The following is an 18,389-nucleotide window of genomic DNA, read 5'->3' on the forward strand; positions in this document are numbered from 1 at the left end:
CACCATCCCAACTCTTCCCAGGCAGAGCTACCATCACTATTTACAACAATGGGATCATCCTATTACAATCCACCGATAAGAACCTTGACCTACTCGACAACTTGTTCCCCACCTTCAAAGAACATATCTCCAATAGGCAGACCTCCAATCCAAGCACCTTGGACTACACAACACCCCCTACCTTGAATCGCCTATCTGACCCTCCTAACCGTGCACAGCATCAGAACGACATGCACCCCCACCCCCACCCCCAGCCTCCCATTGTAGCTACTTCACACCCCACAAGTACAGACATAGATCACTCCCCCTCTCACATCCCCCACACCCCCACCCCCCCTACCCCCCACCTCGCACCTCCTACTTTCCCCGCAGAATTCCCCACCCCCCTTAACTCATCTCCCCATCCTCGCAACATGACCTTCTCCCACCCTATCGCCCCCACTCTTAGCCCCTACTACAGCACTCTCCCAACTAGTCTCTCAGAACACAACACTCACCTTACCATACCTCCTCCCCCCTCTCTCTCTCCCATTCTCAGCCCCCACCACCTTACCTGCACCCCAACCTTCCCTAGCCTACACTCATCCCCCAACTCGCCCTCGCCGCCTCCCACCAACGCCCTCACTTATACCACAATCCCCCCCCTTACTCCTCTCACTCCCATCACCCAGTTACTCGCTCACCAGCCGAATAACATCCTACTTACCAATACAGCGAAACCCTGCACTAACACTAGCGCACCCCTCCCCCCACACTCCAGCTCCAGTTACAATCATCCACCATCGGCTCTCATCCCCAACACCACCTCCAATCCTACAAAGGACATGATTATGTCCACCCTCCTCCAAGTCAAAGAAGAACTTCGCACCATCAAAGAACTCCTCCTCATACACCCCCTTACAAACACCACTTCCTCGTCCAAAAAGTCCCACAGCGTCCACACTGCCCCTCTCACTCAACACTCCCCACATTGGCCCGTTATCACGGCACGCAACCACACCAACCGCCCCCGCCGCTCCCTCAATCCTCTTTCGGTCCACGACATTCACACCCTCCTCCGCTCATATGGCCCAGTTCCCGTTAACCACACTTCCACCACACACCTCTCCATACCCACGATTCTCTCAAATCCCCTTAGGCCCCCCACTCAAAACAACAGAAGCTCCGTCCCAGATAACCTTAGAAAAGTCCCCCTCTCTCTAGAACCCTCTACCACCCTTTTCACCCCCAGACTCAAATGTATCCTACTCAACTGCAGATCAGCCCCTAGACACTCCTCCGACATCACAGATCTCATCATAACAATGGACCTTGACCTAGCCATTCTAACAGAAACCTGGCTATCTGAATCTCCACACCCATAATGGACATTCTTGTACCCCCCAACTACCACATCATTAGACTCGACAGGTCCGGCAAGACGGGCGGGGGAATCGCATGCATTTTTAGGAGCAACCTTTCCGTTGCTCAAGGCACCTCCCCTTCCCTCACCTCCTGTGAACTCATCTGCCTCGACGTCAACAGTGAGGGGAAACCTGTATGCTCTCGACATGTCATTTACTACCCGCCCGGGGACAACCTCACCTTCACCTAACACCTCATGGACACGATCTCAGCCAATTCCGGACGACAGAACACACAAATCTACCTGGGTGACTTCAATCTCCACTAGAACGGCGAGAAAGACGCAGTGGTGAATAGTCTTAAAACTTTCCTTAATGCGCTTGACCTCACCCAAATCTGCAACAGCCCGACACATGACAAAGGCTCTATCCTTGACCTTATCATCGCCAAAGAGGACTCTACCCAACTGGGGTCAATCCAACCCTGCGATTGGTCAGACCACCACATTATCACATTCTACATCAACGAAAAAGTCAAACTTAACCCGGCTCAACCTATCAAATCCAAGATCTGGAAAAGGGACCTCAAGAAACTTATCCCCAACTACTTGCCTTCACACAGCTGCAGTCTCCTCCTTCCACCCACCGGCGCATCAGACGTCCAATCTCTGACCGACCTCTACCTCACCTCTATGACTTCAATAATCAACAAAGTCACCCCCCTGCAGCTGAAGAGAGTCTCCACCAAGAACTCAAACCCATGGTATGATGGCAAACTCAATGAAGACAGGCGTGCCATGCGAATGGCTGAGCGCACCTGGAGATCTGACCCAGCTCTGCACTGTACCGTAAAACTCTTAAGAAGAAGAGAAATGCCTATTTTAGGAAAATCAAGCGCTTAAAATCAGCTTTCTTCAGCCTCTAGCTCGATCAGGCAAAAAATAGACCAAGAAAATTGTTTGAACTAGTCAAAACTCAAACCAAGGAACAACCTCTACATTCAAACATCACCTCAAGCGATATACCAACCTGTGAAGAATTCTCTGCTTTCTTTAAGACAAAGACCGATACTATAAGAAGCGATCTCCTCAATGATGTTTGCCGTTACTCCAACCCCATCGGCATAACTTCCATTCAACCTAAAAACAATGCGACATGGTCATCCTTCGACACCTACTCAGAAGAAACAATTAACAAACTGCTGGGCACCTTGAAACCCTCTAATCACCTCACTGACCCCTTACATGCGAATGCTGTAAAAGACTTCACCCGCCTGCTCCTCCCACTCTGGACTAAAATCATTAACTGTTCCCTTCAACAAGGTCTCATCCCTAACTCCCTCAAGGTGGGGCAAGTCACGCCTATACTCAAGAAACCTACAACTGACCCTGCGGACCTTAACAATTACCGCCCTATCAACAATATCCCCACCCTGGCCAAACTGCAGGAAAAATGCGTTCAACTCCAACTGACTAAACACATCGATCAGTTTGACCTCCTCAACCCACATCAATCAGGTTTCCGAGCAAGACATAGTACGGAAACGGCCATGACACACATAATTGACGACTCCCTCCAAATCCTAGACCGCAATGACTCCTGCCTCCTCATCCTACTTGATCTCTCCTCAGCATTTGACACCGTCAAACATGAGAACCTACTTGAGCTGCTTAACACCAGAATGGGTCTATCGGGAACTGTCCTCAAATGGTTCACTTCCTTCCTACATCACCGGTCTCAGAAGTTCAAGATCAACAACGTGCTATCCCCAGCTGTGCCTGTTTCATTAGGCGTCCCTCAAGGATCTTCACTATCCCCCACATTGTTCAACCTAGTCATGGAACCACTCACCACCTTGCTCCAAGCATCGAATGTACACTTTCATATGTACGCCAATGACACTCAACTCTACCTCAAACTACAATCCCCGGAAGACATCAAACTTCTGAACTCTACGCTCAAAAACACCCAATCATGGTTGGCCGATAATCATCTCAAACTAAATGCTCTGAAAACTGAGTTCCTTCTAATCTCACCTCCGGCGAAAATCTCCACCACTCAAACCTGGCTTAGCACCTAACTGCATTCAATGTCCAACCCACCATCGTGGACTCCGTGAAATCATTAGGCATCACTCTTGACACCAACCTCAACATGCAGCAGCATATCAACAAAGCAACTAAGGGAGCTAACTTCCAAATCAACACTCTGAGGAAACTTAAACCCTTCCTCCCAGCTAAGGACTTCCAAACTGCAGTTCAAGCCCTAGTCATTCCACGCATAGACTACGGAATCGTGGCTCTCAGCGGACTCCCCCTATCAACAACAGCACCCCTAAGAGCCTCCTTGAACGCTGCAGCGAGACTTATCACTGGTTCTAGAAAACACTCGCATATTTCCCCTGACTTAAAATCCCTGAACTGGCTCCCTTTTGAAGCCAGAATACAGCTGAAAATTGCCTGTATGACACACATGGCTGTACACCACAAGTCTCCCAGCTACCTCACTCAAAAGCGGACTTTATCAGGAGGTTCGAGAAACAACAGAAGCACAAAGAATCTCCTCCTGAAACCTCGAAGATTCCGGAAGGAAAAAACTTACAAGCGCTCCTTCTCAGGAATGGCACCCAGGATTTGGAATGCCCTCCCTCCCGAAACCAGGCTTATCTCCTCCACTGCACTCTTTAAGAAAGAAGCAAAAGCCATCCTTATGGCTAGTCGCACTTGAACCCTTTTTTGGTTGTACTGAAGACTGTGCACAGACTTTGTATTATTGCTTATTCTGATTGTCTATTGTACCAAGTTGTTTATCAGATTTTTACTCTAGTTTGTTACACACCTACTACCCACTACTATCCTGTACCCAAAAGTTGGCTTTTGCCGGTCCATCTTATTGTCTATTCGTTCACAAGTTGTTTATCTGGTTACTATCCTAGTTTGCTACCCACCTACTACCCATTACTATCTTGTACCCACAAGTTTGCTTAATCTCCCGCTTGTTTCCCTTACCCCGTGTTTACTGTAAAGCGCTCTGATATCTGCAAAGATCTTGTCCGCGCTATATAAAACTTTGAAAATAAATAAAAATAAAATAAACATCTAGGGGATCAATTTGGTTATTGTTGCAGTAAATGGAAAATCTTTTCCATTTAGCAGCATAGCAAGCTCTAGTAGTAGGTCTCCTGGCTTCTTTAATGATATTCATACAGTCTGGTGGTAGGTTAAGATAACCAAACTCTAAGACCTCAGGAGCCAGATCACCAGATTCAGTTGACTTGGGTCTGGATGTCTAATTTCACCATGGTTCTGCGTTAGCGGGGATGGTGTCAGGCGTAGTTTTTGGTGTGGAACTAGGGATAGTTCTAGCAGAGTTGTATACCACGGTTGGCGTGCCCATGTGGGAGCTACTAAAATCAGTTTGAGCGACTGTTGTAGTAGCTTGCGCACTATTAGTGGTAGTGGCGGAAAAGCGTACGCAAATCTGCCTGACTAGTTCATCCATATCGCATTGCCCTTGGACAGCGGGTGTGTAAACCTGGCGGGGAAGGTTGGGCACTTTGCGTTTTCGTGTGTGGCAAACAGATCTATGTCTGGATGACCCCACTTGTGAAAGAATGGTTGCAGAACTTGCAGATGTAGTTCCCGTTCGTGAATCTGTTGTGTCTGCCGACTTAACAGATCTGCTATCTGATTGTGAACTCCTGGAAGGTGTTCTGCTAACAGATATATGTTTTGTGGAATGGCCCATCTCCAAATGTTCTGTGCAAGCTGGGACAGCTGTAGAGAGTGTTTGTCCCCCTGTTTTTGTATGTAGTACATAGCGGTCATGTTGTCCGTCCAGATTAAGACAGCTTTGTTCTGTACTTGTACTTGAAATGTTTTGAGTGCTAAGAATATTGCTAGCAGCTCTAGTTGATTGATATGGAATGATTTTTGTTGATTGGTCCATTCCATTGCCCTTGAGCTGTATGATGTAGGAGATGGGCTCCTCATTCTGTGAGAGATGCGTCTGCTGTAAGTACTATTTGTGGAACAGGTTCGAGGAACTGCCGCCCCTTTTGTCAAGTTTTTGGTGTTCCACCACTGCACAGAGTGATGTGTGCGGCTGTCTACCAACACCAGATCTGTCAGTTGTCCTTAAGTCTGATTCCACTGTTGTGCTAGACATTCCTGTAACGGGCGCATTTGCAGTCTTGCATATGGTACAATGAAGATGCAAGATGCCATCATGCCTACTAGTCTCATGAACACTCTGGCAGGGAGAGAGTGTTGATGTTGGAACTTTGTGACCAAGGCTTGAATGCTCTGTATCCTTGTTGGACTGGGATACGCTTGAGCTGTAGACGTGTTTATTGTAGCACCTAAATATTGATGTACATGAGAGGGCTGTAGGTGTGACTTGGTGTAGTTGATTGTGAACCGTAAGTCGTGCAAAGTTTAAATTGTTTGATGTGTGTGTTGAACACACTGATTGAATGACTTGGCTTTTATGAGACAATCGTTTAGATAAGCAAAGACAAGTATTTGTTGTCTTCTGAGATGTGCAGCTACTACTGCTAGGCACTTTGTGAACACTCTTGGTGCAGTTGTTACCCCGAATGGAAGGACTTTGAATTGATTATGCTGTCCTTCCAGTACAAACCTTAGATACTTCCTATGAGAAAGATGTATAGGAATGTGGAAGTAGGCGTCTTTTAGATCTAGTGTTGTAAGGAAGTCGCCTTGTTGCAGCAATGGGAGCACTTGTTGTAAAGTGATCATATGAAAATGATCTGAGTGTATATAGTGATTCAGAGGCCGGAGGTCGAGAATTGGTCTTAGTGTCCCGTCCTTTTTGGGTATTAGAAAATACAGCGAGTAAACCCCTATTCCTTGATGTTGTAAAGGAACTATTTCTATTGCATTCTTTTGAAGAAGTGATGGGACTTCTTGTTTGATGTTTGATGTTCTGCCGACATTGGACGCTGTCTGGGTGGTATGTGTGGAGGGGTAGCTGTAAGTTCGAGGCAGTAGCCATACTGGATAATTTGTCTTACCCACCTGTCTGTTGTGATGGAATTCCAGACAGGTAGGAACTGTGTTAGTCTGCCCCCCACAGGAGTGGAGTGCTGTTGGGGGAGCAGAGGGAAGTCACTGTTTTGTGGTGGAAGAGGTTCGATTATTGTTGTTACCTCAACCTCTTCTTTTATTGTTGTTGCCTCTGCAGCCTCCTCTAAAATATCCTTTACTGGAGGATGCCTGTGTATTGGATTTGAAGGAGCTGTATTGTCTGCTCCAGTTTGTTTGGAGACTCCTCTATAGAAGGAGCGATGAAAGGAGCCTCTAGCCTTTGTGGATTGCAAAGCTCCCATAGATTTGGCTGTATCTGTATCTTTTTTCATTTTCTCAAGTGCTGTGTCTACATCTGGTCCAAACAATTGATGTTGGTTGAATGGCTGATTTAAGATGGTAGTTTGCACTTCCTGCTTAAATCCTGAAATGCATAGCCACGCATGACGTCTAAGTAGGACACTAGTGTTTACAGCTCTGATGCATTTTCTGCTACATCAAGTGCACACTTGATTGAGGCATTTGAAATTAACTTGCCTTCTTGTATAAGGTAGTTTGCCTGCGCCTTATATTGGTCAGGTGGATGTTGCATACATTTTTCTAACTGATCATAATGAGCCCTGTCATATCTTGCAAGGAGGGCTTGCGTGTTAGCTATACGCCATGTATTAGTAGCTTGTGCAGCTATTCGTTTGCCTGAAGCATCTATCACCTTAGATTCTTTATCAGGGGGTGGTGCTTCACCTGACATCTGTGAGTTTGCTCTTTTTCTAGCATTTGAGACAACTAGTGAATCTAAGGGTAGCTGTCCTTTAATGTAGGCTGGATCACCAGGAGCAGGCCTGTACTTTATTTCAATTCTGGGGTTTTGGATCCAAGCACGTCCAGGATCTTTAAACACCTCTGGAGCATGTTTGATGACCCCTTAGATCATAGGAAGAATTTGAACAGACCTTTGTGATTGTTCAAATGTATCTAATAAAAAATCTTCCTCTGCCTCATCTGAATGCATGGTGACCCCATGATAAATGGCAGCCCTATTCAGTAAGTGCCAAAAACCAATATTGTCTTCTGGGGGTGAAGGTTTTGATGGATATGAATGTGGGTCAGGAATATCTGGCAGATCTTGTGGGTTTGGGTACTCCCAATCTGGATCATCAACAGGGTAGGGAAAAGACTCATCTGGCTCTACCCCTCCCCTTATACTATACTCATCATCATTTTGAGGTGTATGTGGTGAAGAATGAGGAGGAGAGTGTTCAGGAGAATTGTGAGATGAATTGTTAGGAGGAACAGGAGATGAAGGAGAAGGAAGTATAGGAGAAGAAGCATGCATAGGAGATGTGGCAGAGTCCTTCTTGAAATGCATTGCAGGTGTAGGTGCTGTGTCCGATTTCCTCTTTCTTTGTAGTGTAGTGGATACGTGACCAGTGTTTGGATCAATGTAGATCTTCTTTTGTAGAGGATCAGGATGGAAAAGCTCTTCTGCTTGTAGGACCTTTGCCGGCGCCCATTTTTTCGGTTCCGGGCGTGGTTTCTGCTTGTCTTTAGCCTTAGGAGTTATTACTGTGTCCTTTGGCGTAGATTTCGGCACCGAAGGTGTTGTTTTCGGAGTCGTAGGCTGTTTTGAGGGCTTGAGCGCATCGGAATCAGGCCTTGTATGTTTCGGTACCAAAGATTTTGTCTTCGGAGTGGAAGCTGGTTTCATCAGCTTCGAGGCGTCTGAAGCAGGCTTCATCGTTTTGTCCTTAGAAGTCAACGGTTTTGGAGCCGGGACTTCTTTCGGTTTCGATGCCGAGGGAGCTAGTGGGATCGGCACGTGCGGCTTGCTCGGTAAGGAGCTACCGGAAGGCTTAAGTATTTTCTTCGGAGCCTGGCTCGATGGCGGGGCTTTCAAAGTGTTTTTTCGGTCACGACTGGGCCCCGGAGGCGGAGTGTTGACCTTTGCCTTCGATTTGGGTGATGGATATGGGGCAGGGGCAGTAGTACTTACGCGCTGACTCGATGGTATGGAGTCATCGGAGTCGTCTGCCCCATTAACGATTTGGAGATCGTCTTAATCTTCTTCGTGGATGAGCGGAACTTCTTCGTCGAAGATATCCACCGGTTCCAGAGCTGATCTCTGCATGTCGTGTCGACGGGCCCTCCGATCTCGAATGTCTTCTTAGATCGAAAGGATGCACAGGCTGTACAGCTGGATTCGTCGTGTTCTGGCGATAAGCACAGGTTACAGACCTCGTGATGGTCACTGTGTGGAAACTTTGCTCCACACTTGGGGCATCTTTTGAATGGCGTCCTTTCCATGAGGTGTAGGCTTCGCGGCGTGGATGGGCCCAACGGCCCGAATCGATGACCGGAATCGAGCTGATGGAGTAGAGTTGACGTTATACGGTATCGAAAGTAGTTTAGTGAAGTTTGAATAAGTTTTTACGCGTCTAAGTACTTGAAAAGTAGATTTTCGACCGGAGCGGAAAAATTCCATCCGAACCCAGTGGCAGAAAAAAACAATCTAAGGATGGAGCCGATGCCCATGCGCACTATTGTCCAAGGGAGGAGTCACCTATCTTGTGACTACAAAGACTTCTTCCAAGACGACAACAACATGCAATCATCCGAGCCCAACACCAGGTGGCGATCTAATGCAGTGTAAGATCTGCAGCTCATATGCCTCGAACACTATGTTTTGGACTGTGAAATATGCCAGAAGATGAAAATCTCTACTGTGAAACGTCCTGTGCAGACGCCCCTGTTAATATCAGATAAACCATTAGCTCGTGTTTATCTGGACCACTGCGGTCCCTTACAGAGGGATGGTAACTATAAATATATCATGGTCGCAGTAGATTCGTGTTCAAGGTTCCTATGGATGTGGCCTCAGCGCTCGGCTGACGCTCGAACTGTTATAAAAGATTTGAGAGTCTTTATCGGCACATATGCAATAGGCACACTACACTCTGACCAGGGCCCTGCGTTTAGCTCTCGAGCTTACAAAGAAGCCATGGCCAGTTTGGGCGTAGCCTTGCGGTATTCTTCTCCATTCCATCCTGAGGGAATTTCAGTTGTGGAAAGAAAAAACCGGGACATAAAGCAGTCTTTAACAGCTAGGGTATTAGTTCTCTAGGAGGTGTCACTCCGTATGAGGTCCTATTTGGGACTAGAATGTTGGTACCGGACCATGACATGAAAGGCAAAGTGGTGAAAAATAAACCATTTAATATCAAAGATAGTTTGGCTTTTTTACAGGACTTAAATGAAGTAAGATCGAAACAAAGCAACGTGTAAACGTATTTGTTCCCTTTGTGCAGGAGGGCTCCGAGCCCGGTCCAAACTAGTTCTGGAGCACCGTTTACATGACTCCTCTTTCCTTTTACAGTGCAGAGCAGAGACATCAGACGCACCACAGAGGGTGGAGCCAGCACTGTGGGGGGCAGGCACAGTCCTATTCAGGGCACAGGTGCAACTCCTCCCTCCCATCTAGATGTCACCACTGAACTGACTCATTCTGTCTCCTGGAATCCCCCAGCCCTGTCACTCACAAACCAGACAGTCAATTCACAAACAGGCCAAGGCACACAGAAAGGTAAGACAAGAGAACAGCAACTTTTAAAAGTGCTGTTCTCAAACACAGGATTTAAAAACCACCTTTCCTAAAAGATGTGTTATTAAATTCTGAGTTCAGAGATACCAGACTTTTATTTCCTACCTTGCTCCTATGGGAAGATATGCTGGTAGCCACTGTAGCCATTATTCCCCATTATAGTCTATGGGCAAGGTAGCCTTACACTAGTGAAAAACGAAAATGGCTGTCTTTCACTACCAGAGCATGTCACCTGTACTAGTACATGCTCTACCTTTCACATACACTGCACCCTGCCCAAGGGGGTACCTTGGGCCTTCCATAGGGATGACTAATGTGCACAGAAAGAGAAGGGTTAGTCCTGGTCAGTGGGGACACTGACCAGGAGGACATGGCAGTTCACAGACTGCACACAGGCACTGTGGTGGCAGGTTTAAGACACCATTTTAGGGCTACTCATGTGGGTGGCACAATCAGTGCTGCAGGCCCACTAGTAGCATTTGTATCGCCAGCCCTGGCACACTCAGTGCACTTTACTGGGACTTCTTGGTGATACAAATATGCCAATCATAGATAACCAATTACAATAACAATGTACACAGAGAGCATATGCACTTCAGCACTGATCAGCAGTGGTAAAGTGCCCAGAGTCCTATTGCCAACACCCACAGGTCAGGAAAAATAAGGGAGGAAGAAGCAAAACGTTTGGGGATAACCCTGCAAAAAGGGCCATTTCCAACATCTGGGTGCTCCAACATCTACTGTTCTTTCACATAGACGTTTTGACACTAATAGGCACTGCATTGAGAAATATTTTTTTTAAGTGTTATTTCTGTACATATTGTAGTCTGAACTTGTGATTGAATGATGCTTGTGATTTTTGTAACGTTATTATTGGAACACTTTCCTTAATGTTTATTAATTGATCCAGTGAACACCACAGGGTGCTGACGGGGGAGGAAGGCTGGCGCTCTACTTGTGATAATGCAGGACGCATAATTTTAAGAGAAGAAAGCCGCTACCTAGTCCTAATAAATAAAAATGAAAACCTGGCAGTGACAGGATACACATTAAAAGAACAATAATTCAATGTGAACCTCTGATGTCTAAAACAAATTCTCCAACAACACAATGCACAAAACTCGATTTATTCATAAAATGAGATACGTCTGCAGCTACTGTAGAAATCCATCGTAAGAAAGAGAAACCTTTCACACCGTGCTGGGTTACAGAATGGGTGTTTTTTCAGCCTCGTTTAATTGATGGTACATCTTGCTGCATTGTTTTCTCAGCAATTTCTTAAGAAGCATTTTGTGTATCCCTAGTAAGTGATCAAGTTTGAGACTGGCCGTCAAACTGCACAATTATTCAGCCTTACACAATGACCTGTACGTGAAACCCAATTTTAAGGTGTTAAATGGGTTATAAGTGTAGTATATAAATAAAATAATAAAATGCCACGTTCTAAGCGGCACAGGCTATTCGTTATGTGTACATACAAAGATGCTGGAAGTTAGCTCATGGTGTGAAAGACTGAAGCCCCTTCCTTCCCTTTTTTGCAATTTTATATACAGCAAGTTCAAACCAAAGGTATTTAAGCACTTTACCTTAGCTCCAAGGTCAGATTCCTTTTTAGACACATGAGGTTAAGTGTTTTGCCCAGATTCACAGGATGTTGAGCCTAAGCCAAGCCTCAAACCCGGTTTCAAAGTATGTAGCTCTGATTATGCACTCTCTCCAAAGCTGCACCGGAGATATTGCGTATTGTTATAGATAGAAGAAGCATTGTGTATAATCTAAATATATAAGTATTTCTTATGTAAAGCCACACATTGAAAAAGTAGTCCCTGGGCGGTGTCCCCAAACTGTGGTGAGTGGGCAGAGACTGTGAGAGAGACTTTGGCATAATAATGGATGCAGAGGGATCACTGAAAGGCGTTGTAAGTAAGCATGCATAGTGCATATATATTTATTTAAAACAAAAGGTGTTGGATTATGCCAGACAAAAAAATGGGTGATCTCGGAAAAAAGCGGTTTACCAAAGAAAGAGAGGAGCCAGACAATGTTTTCTAGCAGTGAACCACAATGCCGCACAGGCCAATCACTGGGAAGTGCCCTGAATATGATTTGGTTGCAAGCACGTCTTGCATCCACTCAATTAGTTGATGAGAGTGCTGTGTTTATGCTGTAATGGCTCTGGCTGCGCTCTTGGCTTTAACCAGTTCGCACTATTTGCCCATGATGCTCTGTGCACTGGCAGGCGGCTCCTCTTAGGAGGGTCAGACTGGTTTATTAGATTGTTGTTCCGACAGGCTCAAATCAACTTCCATGTTAAAGATTTAACTAAGGTGCAGTGTGTTTAACGCCGAAAAGTTAAACGAGAAGCGTGTTGACTAGGAAGACGGAAATACTTTCACTCCAATTTAAATGCAGACAAAGGTTGTTTTCCCTAAACCAAAGAAAAAAATATATACATAAATTAGCTACAAGCCTGGGTCCTACATTCTTGCACCCCCCAGAGGGGGCGATGGGCATTATTATGATACAGTGTGGTTGCACGAGGCACTTACAGTCACACCCTGATCCAGAAAAAAAAGAAAATACCATACGAGTGAAATCAAAAGGTACGGGGCTGTATCACTCCTAAACTAAGGAAATTGGTGAAATGGAGAACGGGCTATTTCACTGTGCACTGCCTACGTATGTATAGCTCCGAACGGCGAATAGGGGCACATTCCTTCCCAATGACAACTAGCCACTATGTCCGTGCCCTGCTCATCAAAGTGCATGCTGTGGCCTTGTGGGCACCCACTGACCACTGTAGCCAATCCTACTCTGAAAGCAGACGCTGGAGTCCGAGCAAACCAGTAAAATTCCAGAGTGACGAGTCCGACCATGTAGAGGAGGCAGAAGGGGTAAGAAGGTGAATTGTGCGTATTAAGGGTGGCAAGTACAGAATGTATGCATGTAGGAAGGACAAAGTCAGAACCGTCAGTCTTTAATACTTTCGCAAGTAATTAATTCCCTACTTGTACACCATGTTACCTAGTAGAGAACACTTTTGCTTATTGGGATTATAATGAACAAGTCCCCAGTAACTCATGCATTTTGTACTACACAGCCAGCAGGGTTTTCAGTGTATTTGTTTTGGTCCAAACTGGGCTTTCGCTGCGACCGTAGCAGCAGCAACAAACAGAGGCATCTCTGCCGCCGTAGGAATGTGAGCCAAGGAAACAAAAGTGTGCGGCTTGCAATCAGGGACAGCATCCAAGGTGAGCATCAAATGGCTAAAAGAGCGGAAGGTTCCGCAGGGCCTGTCCTTAAGTTTCATGCTGTGTGCTATGCTGGTCTTCTAACCAACAGAACACTGGCAGGATTAGTGAAGATCCACACCCAGTCTTCATTCTCCATGTTCCAATGAAATCTGTCTTGAAGCAGATTTGTTAAAGAAAAGCGCACGCCTCAAGACGTCCAGCGTTGGTTTTAATGAAACGAGCAGGGGAAGGCAAACAAGAAGCGCGGCCGAGCTAATTTAAAACAGATGGCCCATGTGTGCCGCTGTTCGCTCCTGCAAGGTGGAAGCCAGCCACATGCACGAGTCTCAGAAAGTGCAGACCGATTCCAAGAGGTCATCTACTAGAGCAGCGCTAAAAAAGTGACCCAAGTAGCCACAGATGTGACATTATCCTGTTACTCTGACTGCGCTCTTGATCTAACTGCTGAAACTGAAGGAAAACTGCTGACAGAAAAGGAACACTATCCTGACTCCATGTTGGCTCCCACTTCTTTCAGTATGCTGCATATTTAAAGGCCAGACAGAACAAGAAATCCACATGCTATAAATCTGTAACGCCTTGTATTGCAGAAGAAAGTGTGATTGTAGTTCCGAGTACCAAACTCTGGTACGATAATTTCACTAGCTGGAATTTTAAGTCCAGGTAAATATGAACACCCTGGTGATGCAAGTGGGATACTGCTACAGCTATCACTTGTACAAATCATTGAGGGGGTGAAGATAGACAAGAAGTATTTGTTATTCACTATGAATCTTAGCTATGAACTGTAATCCTCTTCAAAGGGAATGTGAAAATGCACGCCGTGCAAACTCACCAATTCCAATTAGACTTGCCACTGAATGACCGGGAGAATCTGAGAATGGGTTGCCATCTCGAACTTCTCTATCTTGAGGAATCTGCAGAGAAATCAAAATTCTAGTACTGAAGGCAAGCCATCCCCTTTCTTGCAAACCAGACCAAACCGGAATTAGCAACCCAACCTCTTTTTACCAGTGGCACAATCAGTAGGCTCATTAATGGACAATGTGGTATATTTTATATGGCACAATTTGTGTGTGGTTGTAGTGGGACTGTTAATGGGGAGTGACAGCCAGCAGCCCCTTTAGTAAGGGGAGCAAGAAACCAGATCTTGTTATGTAAAGAGGCCACCGAACCTTTGCTCTTCTCTACCATTCATGAACGAAAACCTCCACATGCCACCTGACCAGAATGTTAAACTCTAGAAAACAAACTTCGGAGAACGTTTGAAGTATGTTCGGTGTAGCAAAGAAGGGGGACTGCTGTTGCCTTCTTCTACTCGAAACGCAACCCCGTTTGAAGTATGTTCGGTGTAGCAAAGAAGGGGGACTGCTGTTGCCTTCTTCTACTCGAAACGCAACCCCTTCAGGATTAAAGAAACTGCTGCTAAGGGACACACTGGGGCTGCTGACATAACCTGTTTGCTTGGTGGTAAATAGCTAGACCTTCCAGTATTATTGGTAACATGTTTTAAGCAGGGGAGGCAAGATCCATGGGCCTAGCATTCGCTCTGCTCTGTCTAACAAGTTCAAGAAAACTTTTCATCAAGGAGATATGGACAGTCAAAGGGCATGTATAAATATTGGGCTTGCTAGTGCCCCCACTGCATTGAGGGGGGCTCGCTCAACTCCTTTGGCCACCAGTTATTGATCCAATAATCTTGGCTCGACCGAACAACAAGATTTCGGTCTTCTCAGAGTTACACTTCAGTTTGCTCTTAGTCATCAAATCAACCACCTGAACAAGGCAGTTTTCCAGATAGAAAACCAGGTATTTATTTGCCTGTTATATTTGCAAAGTAGTAAGATTCAGGACAGCATCCTGGTTGTTTCAGATATCTTTTGTATAGCAAATGCTAAAAAAACTCGCATACGGCAAGACTTGTTAGGCTTACATTGTAGACACACATATTGACAGCCTATTATGTCCTCAACCCTGTGGCTCAATTGTAGGTAGGGTTTCCCAGCACTTCTTGGCTATTCATCCCATTCCATTAGACATTATATAGACAGGTCATGTTCTCGGTTTCCTCTTTAACTGAAAATCCAAAGGAAAAAAAACAATTTCCCACCACTTAGCCCAAAAACAACTTAATTTGGCAGGTTTTTTTCCAATCAAACCAATCAGGCATCCTCGTAAGCTGTGTGCACTTACTCGTCATATTTGATATGATAAATTGTATCCTCATCATCCTCTATGTCGTCCGAATGAGAAGTGGAAGCTGCAGAGTCCGAGTTATTTAAATTATATCTAGAATAGTCCTGGCTTAAGTCGCCATTAGTCCTTTTGCACGTGTACCCACTCTTTTCCGGTGACTTTCCGTTATCATGTCTTCTTGATGCGCAGGTAACGTTTTCTATGTGCGCTTCAAACCAGGCTGCCATGGTTTCATCACGAGCATCCACCAATTCATTAATCTGAAACAGAAATTACATCTTTGAATCAGTGAAAGTCAGAGTACATTTGAAGAATGAAGTGTAACGGCATGCAGGTACACCAGGCATTACGTTTTTGAGATGGGATATTTGGAAAATATAAAATGACAATTAAAAATGATATCTGTTTCATACTGCAGCTAACAAAATTCATGATAATAGACTCATCATTTATTTATAGCCACCTTAAAACGACCATTAAAGCAGTTTTTTTTTTCAGGGAACCCAAATAAAGAAATCAAGTTAGCAAGGCACTTTGAACCTTTAATAAACACTCTGGTTTTGTAAAGTGGAAGATGGATTTCTTCCACCAATTGACAACTCTGTAGGCCAGAGCTACAGGATATATTACATAGTGCAGAGTCTTCTTTCCATAAAGGTCCCATCCCTGTACATAGGTGCCACCAAATATACCCTGAGGCAGGCAGTTCTAAGTATAGGAGAGTTTTCCTCTACTAACCTACCTGGGCTCACCCCCTCTAACCATGGCATCAACCTGAAGTGTACCAGGCAGCCAGGATCCAGGAAAACTATAGGGCACGTCTATATTATATTTTAAAATAACCATTATCAAACCACTAAAACAATCCACACATTATCGAGAAATCATGCTTCCAATACACAAAGTGATGCACCACTTGTCACTGCAAAAGGTGTTGTAAAGCATACTGTAGGACTATGAACACAACACAACCCGCTGGGATTTTTTGCGAGTTTAATATAGTACATCACTGCAGGAGATGCCAAAAAGGAACTCGACCAGCTGCAAGGTTAGACACTGTAATGCCCTTGAACTCTACTAGCTTGCTGCAAAGAATGACTCGAATGCAGATCATTCAGAAATAGCTCTGTCCTCTTCTCTCTTGTCCCATCAATGCTATACAGAATTGCTATCACTGATGGTGCATTGTTCAGACACACACATATATATATATATATATATACACAAATGTATATCTCACAAAGCTATGACTCCCCAGTCAAAACACGAGTGAGACCCGACACAAAGCTGACATTTAAATTCTTACTGCAAAAATGTTTAAAACCCATAGCAAACACACATATATGTATATCTTGGTTGGAAGGTGTAGTTTATGTAGTAAGTGTTTTGAAAGAGTATGTCCTTGTCCAAACTACTGCTCGGGGTCAATGCACATTAAAAAAACTGGAAAAAAATCAAAGGTTAAAGTAACATTATAGTTATGTGAGAATTTCATTGACAACGTAACCTTTTAAACGTACAAAACCACTGAAATCCACCAGATATAGTTCGCTCTGGTAACTGTAACGCGTGCCCCAAGGTAACCATCACTTGTGCCCCTGCCATGCACAATTTTATCATCAATAATTACATTGCAAATGTTGCAGTGATGTCATCAAGCCTGTACTAGAAGATGTCATGAGTAATGTAATATGTGGGGCAATTAGCAGCGCATGGCGAGGCACAAGTTATAATTACCTTTTTGGCTTCCTAGTTGATGTGGTGGTAGCCGATAGGATCTCAGCTTGAGATCTCTCGGGTCTGCAGAGCCGCCGCGCAGTTAAAAACGTTTTTGAGTATTAATGGCTCAAAAACGACTCAAAGGATTTACACCAAATTACAATAAGTATTGGCAAAGCCAAAGGGTCTTGCCTTAGTAAATATCAACTTACGCAATTTTTTAGAGTATGTGTAATTTTTATAATTTAGCATTATAGTAATGGATATTTTATTTTCTTGTTTTTTTAATTAGGCATGGAAGGATTGAGGGACTGAATGTGTTTGAGGGATTGTATGTGGACAGTACGGAATACTGGAACAGCTGTTTTACTTTATGTATGGTGTGTGCACTGTAAGGGTAATGGGTTGCATATCTGCAACATGGATACAGACTGCAGAAGGCAAACTTTACTTTTAGAAAAACAATTGGTAGCGATTATTATTTACAAAGTTACCAAATGTTAGAAATCTTCACATTTTTAAAAGTATCTGCATTAAAACGTGTTATATTTAGAACAATTCCCATAGGTGGTTCTCTGACGACCTCAGGAAGTACAAACTTGAGGTTCGTCAGCGGGAACGCTTATGGAGACGCGATTATTCTGTGGCATCCAGACTGAGATACGTAGCTGCCCGTAAAGAGTATAAGCAGGCCATCCTTTCAGCAAAATCTGAGCATTTTTCTCACAGAATTCTCTCTGCTAATAACAAATCCAGAGAGGTATTTAAGATCTTGAATGAGCTTACCTCAGACGATAGGACCCTCCCAGCTCAAACCCCTACCATAGAGACCTGTGATGCCCTCAATCTTTTTTTCATTGAAAAAATTATTAAAATAAAAGATTCGATTATGTCCCCTTCACAGCCACCACCACCTGACACTTCTTGTAATAACCCATTGTCCTTCACGCAGTTCCCTGCCTTGGATCACACCACCTTAGCGGAACTGGCTATCCGGGTAAAATCAGGCTCCCCGAGTGACCATTGCCCTCCTTCGGTGTTGCGAGACATCTGTCTAAAATTCCCTGAGTGTATACTACCCCTGCTGAACAGATCTCTCTCCAGTGGCATGGTCCCCAGCTCCTTCAAGGAGGCCATTCTTGTGTCCCTTTTGAAGAAGCCTGGCGCGGACCCTACAGAACTCACCAATTATCGCCCAATATCTCTGTTGCCCTACCTGTCTAAACTTATC

At 44.8% G+C, this 18,389-nt stretch overlaps 1 protein-coding gene across 1 annotated transcript in view; it reads right to left on the minus strand.

The window, feature by feature from the left end:
* UHRF2 (ubiquitin like with PHD and ring finger domains 2) overlaps positions 1–18,389 on the minus strand; it is a 616,766-nt gene that overhangs the window by 484,988 nt on the left and 113,389 nt on the right. Inside the window, exon 3 of the mRNA XM_086961356.1 lies at positions 15,437–15,699. Coding sequence (XP_086817482.1) covers positions 15,437–15,699 — 263 coding nt within the window. The remainder of the gene's footprint in view (positions 1–15,436; positions 15,700–18,389) is intronic.

The sequence above is a fragment of the Lissotriton vulgaris genome, chromosome 3_1, assembly GCF_964263255.1.
Source record: "Lissotriton vulgaris chromosome 3_1, aLisVul1.2, whole genome shotgun sequence".
Lineage (NCBI taxonomy): Eukaryota > Metazoa > Chordata > Amphibia > Caudata > Salamandridae > Lissotriton > Lissotriton vulgaris.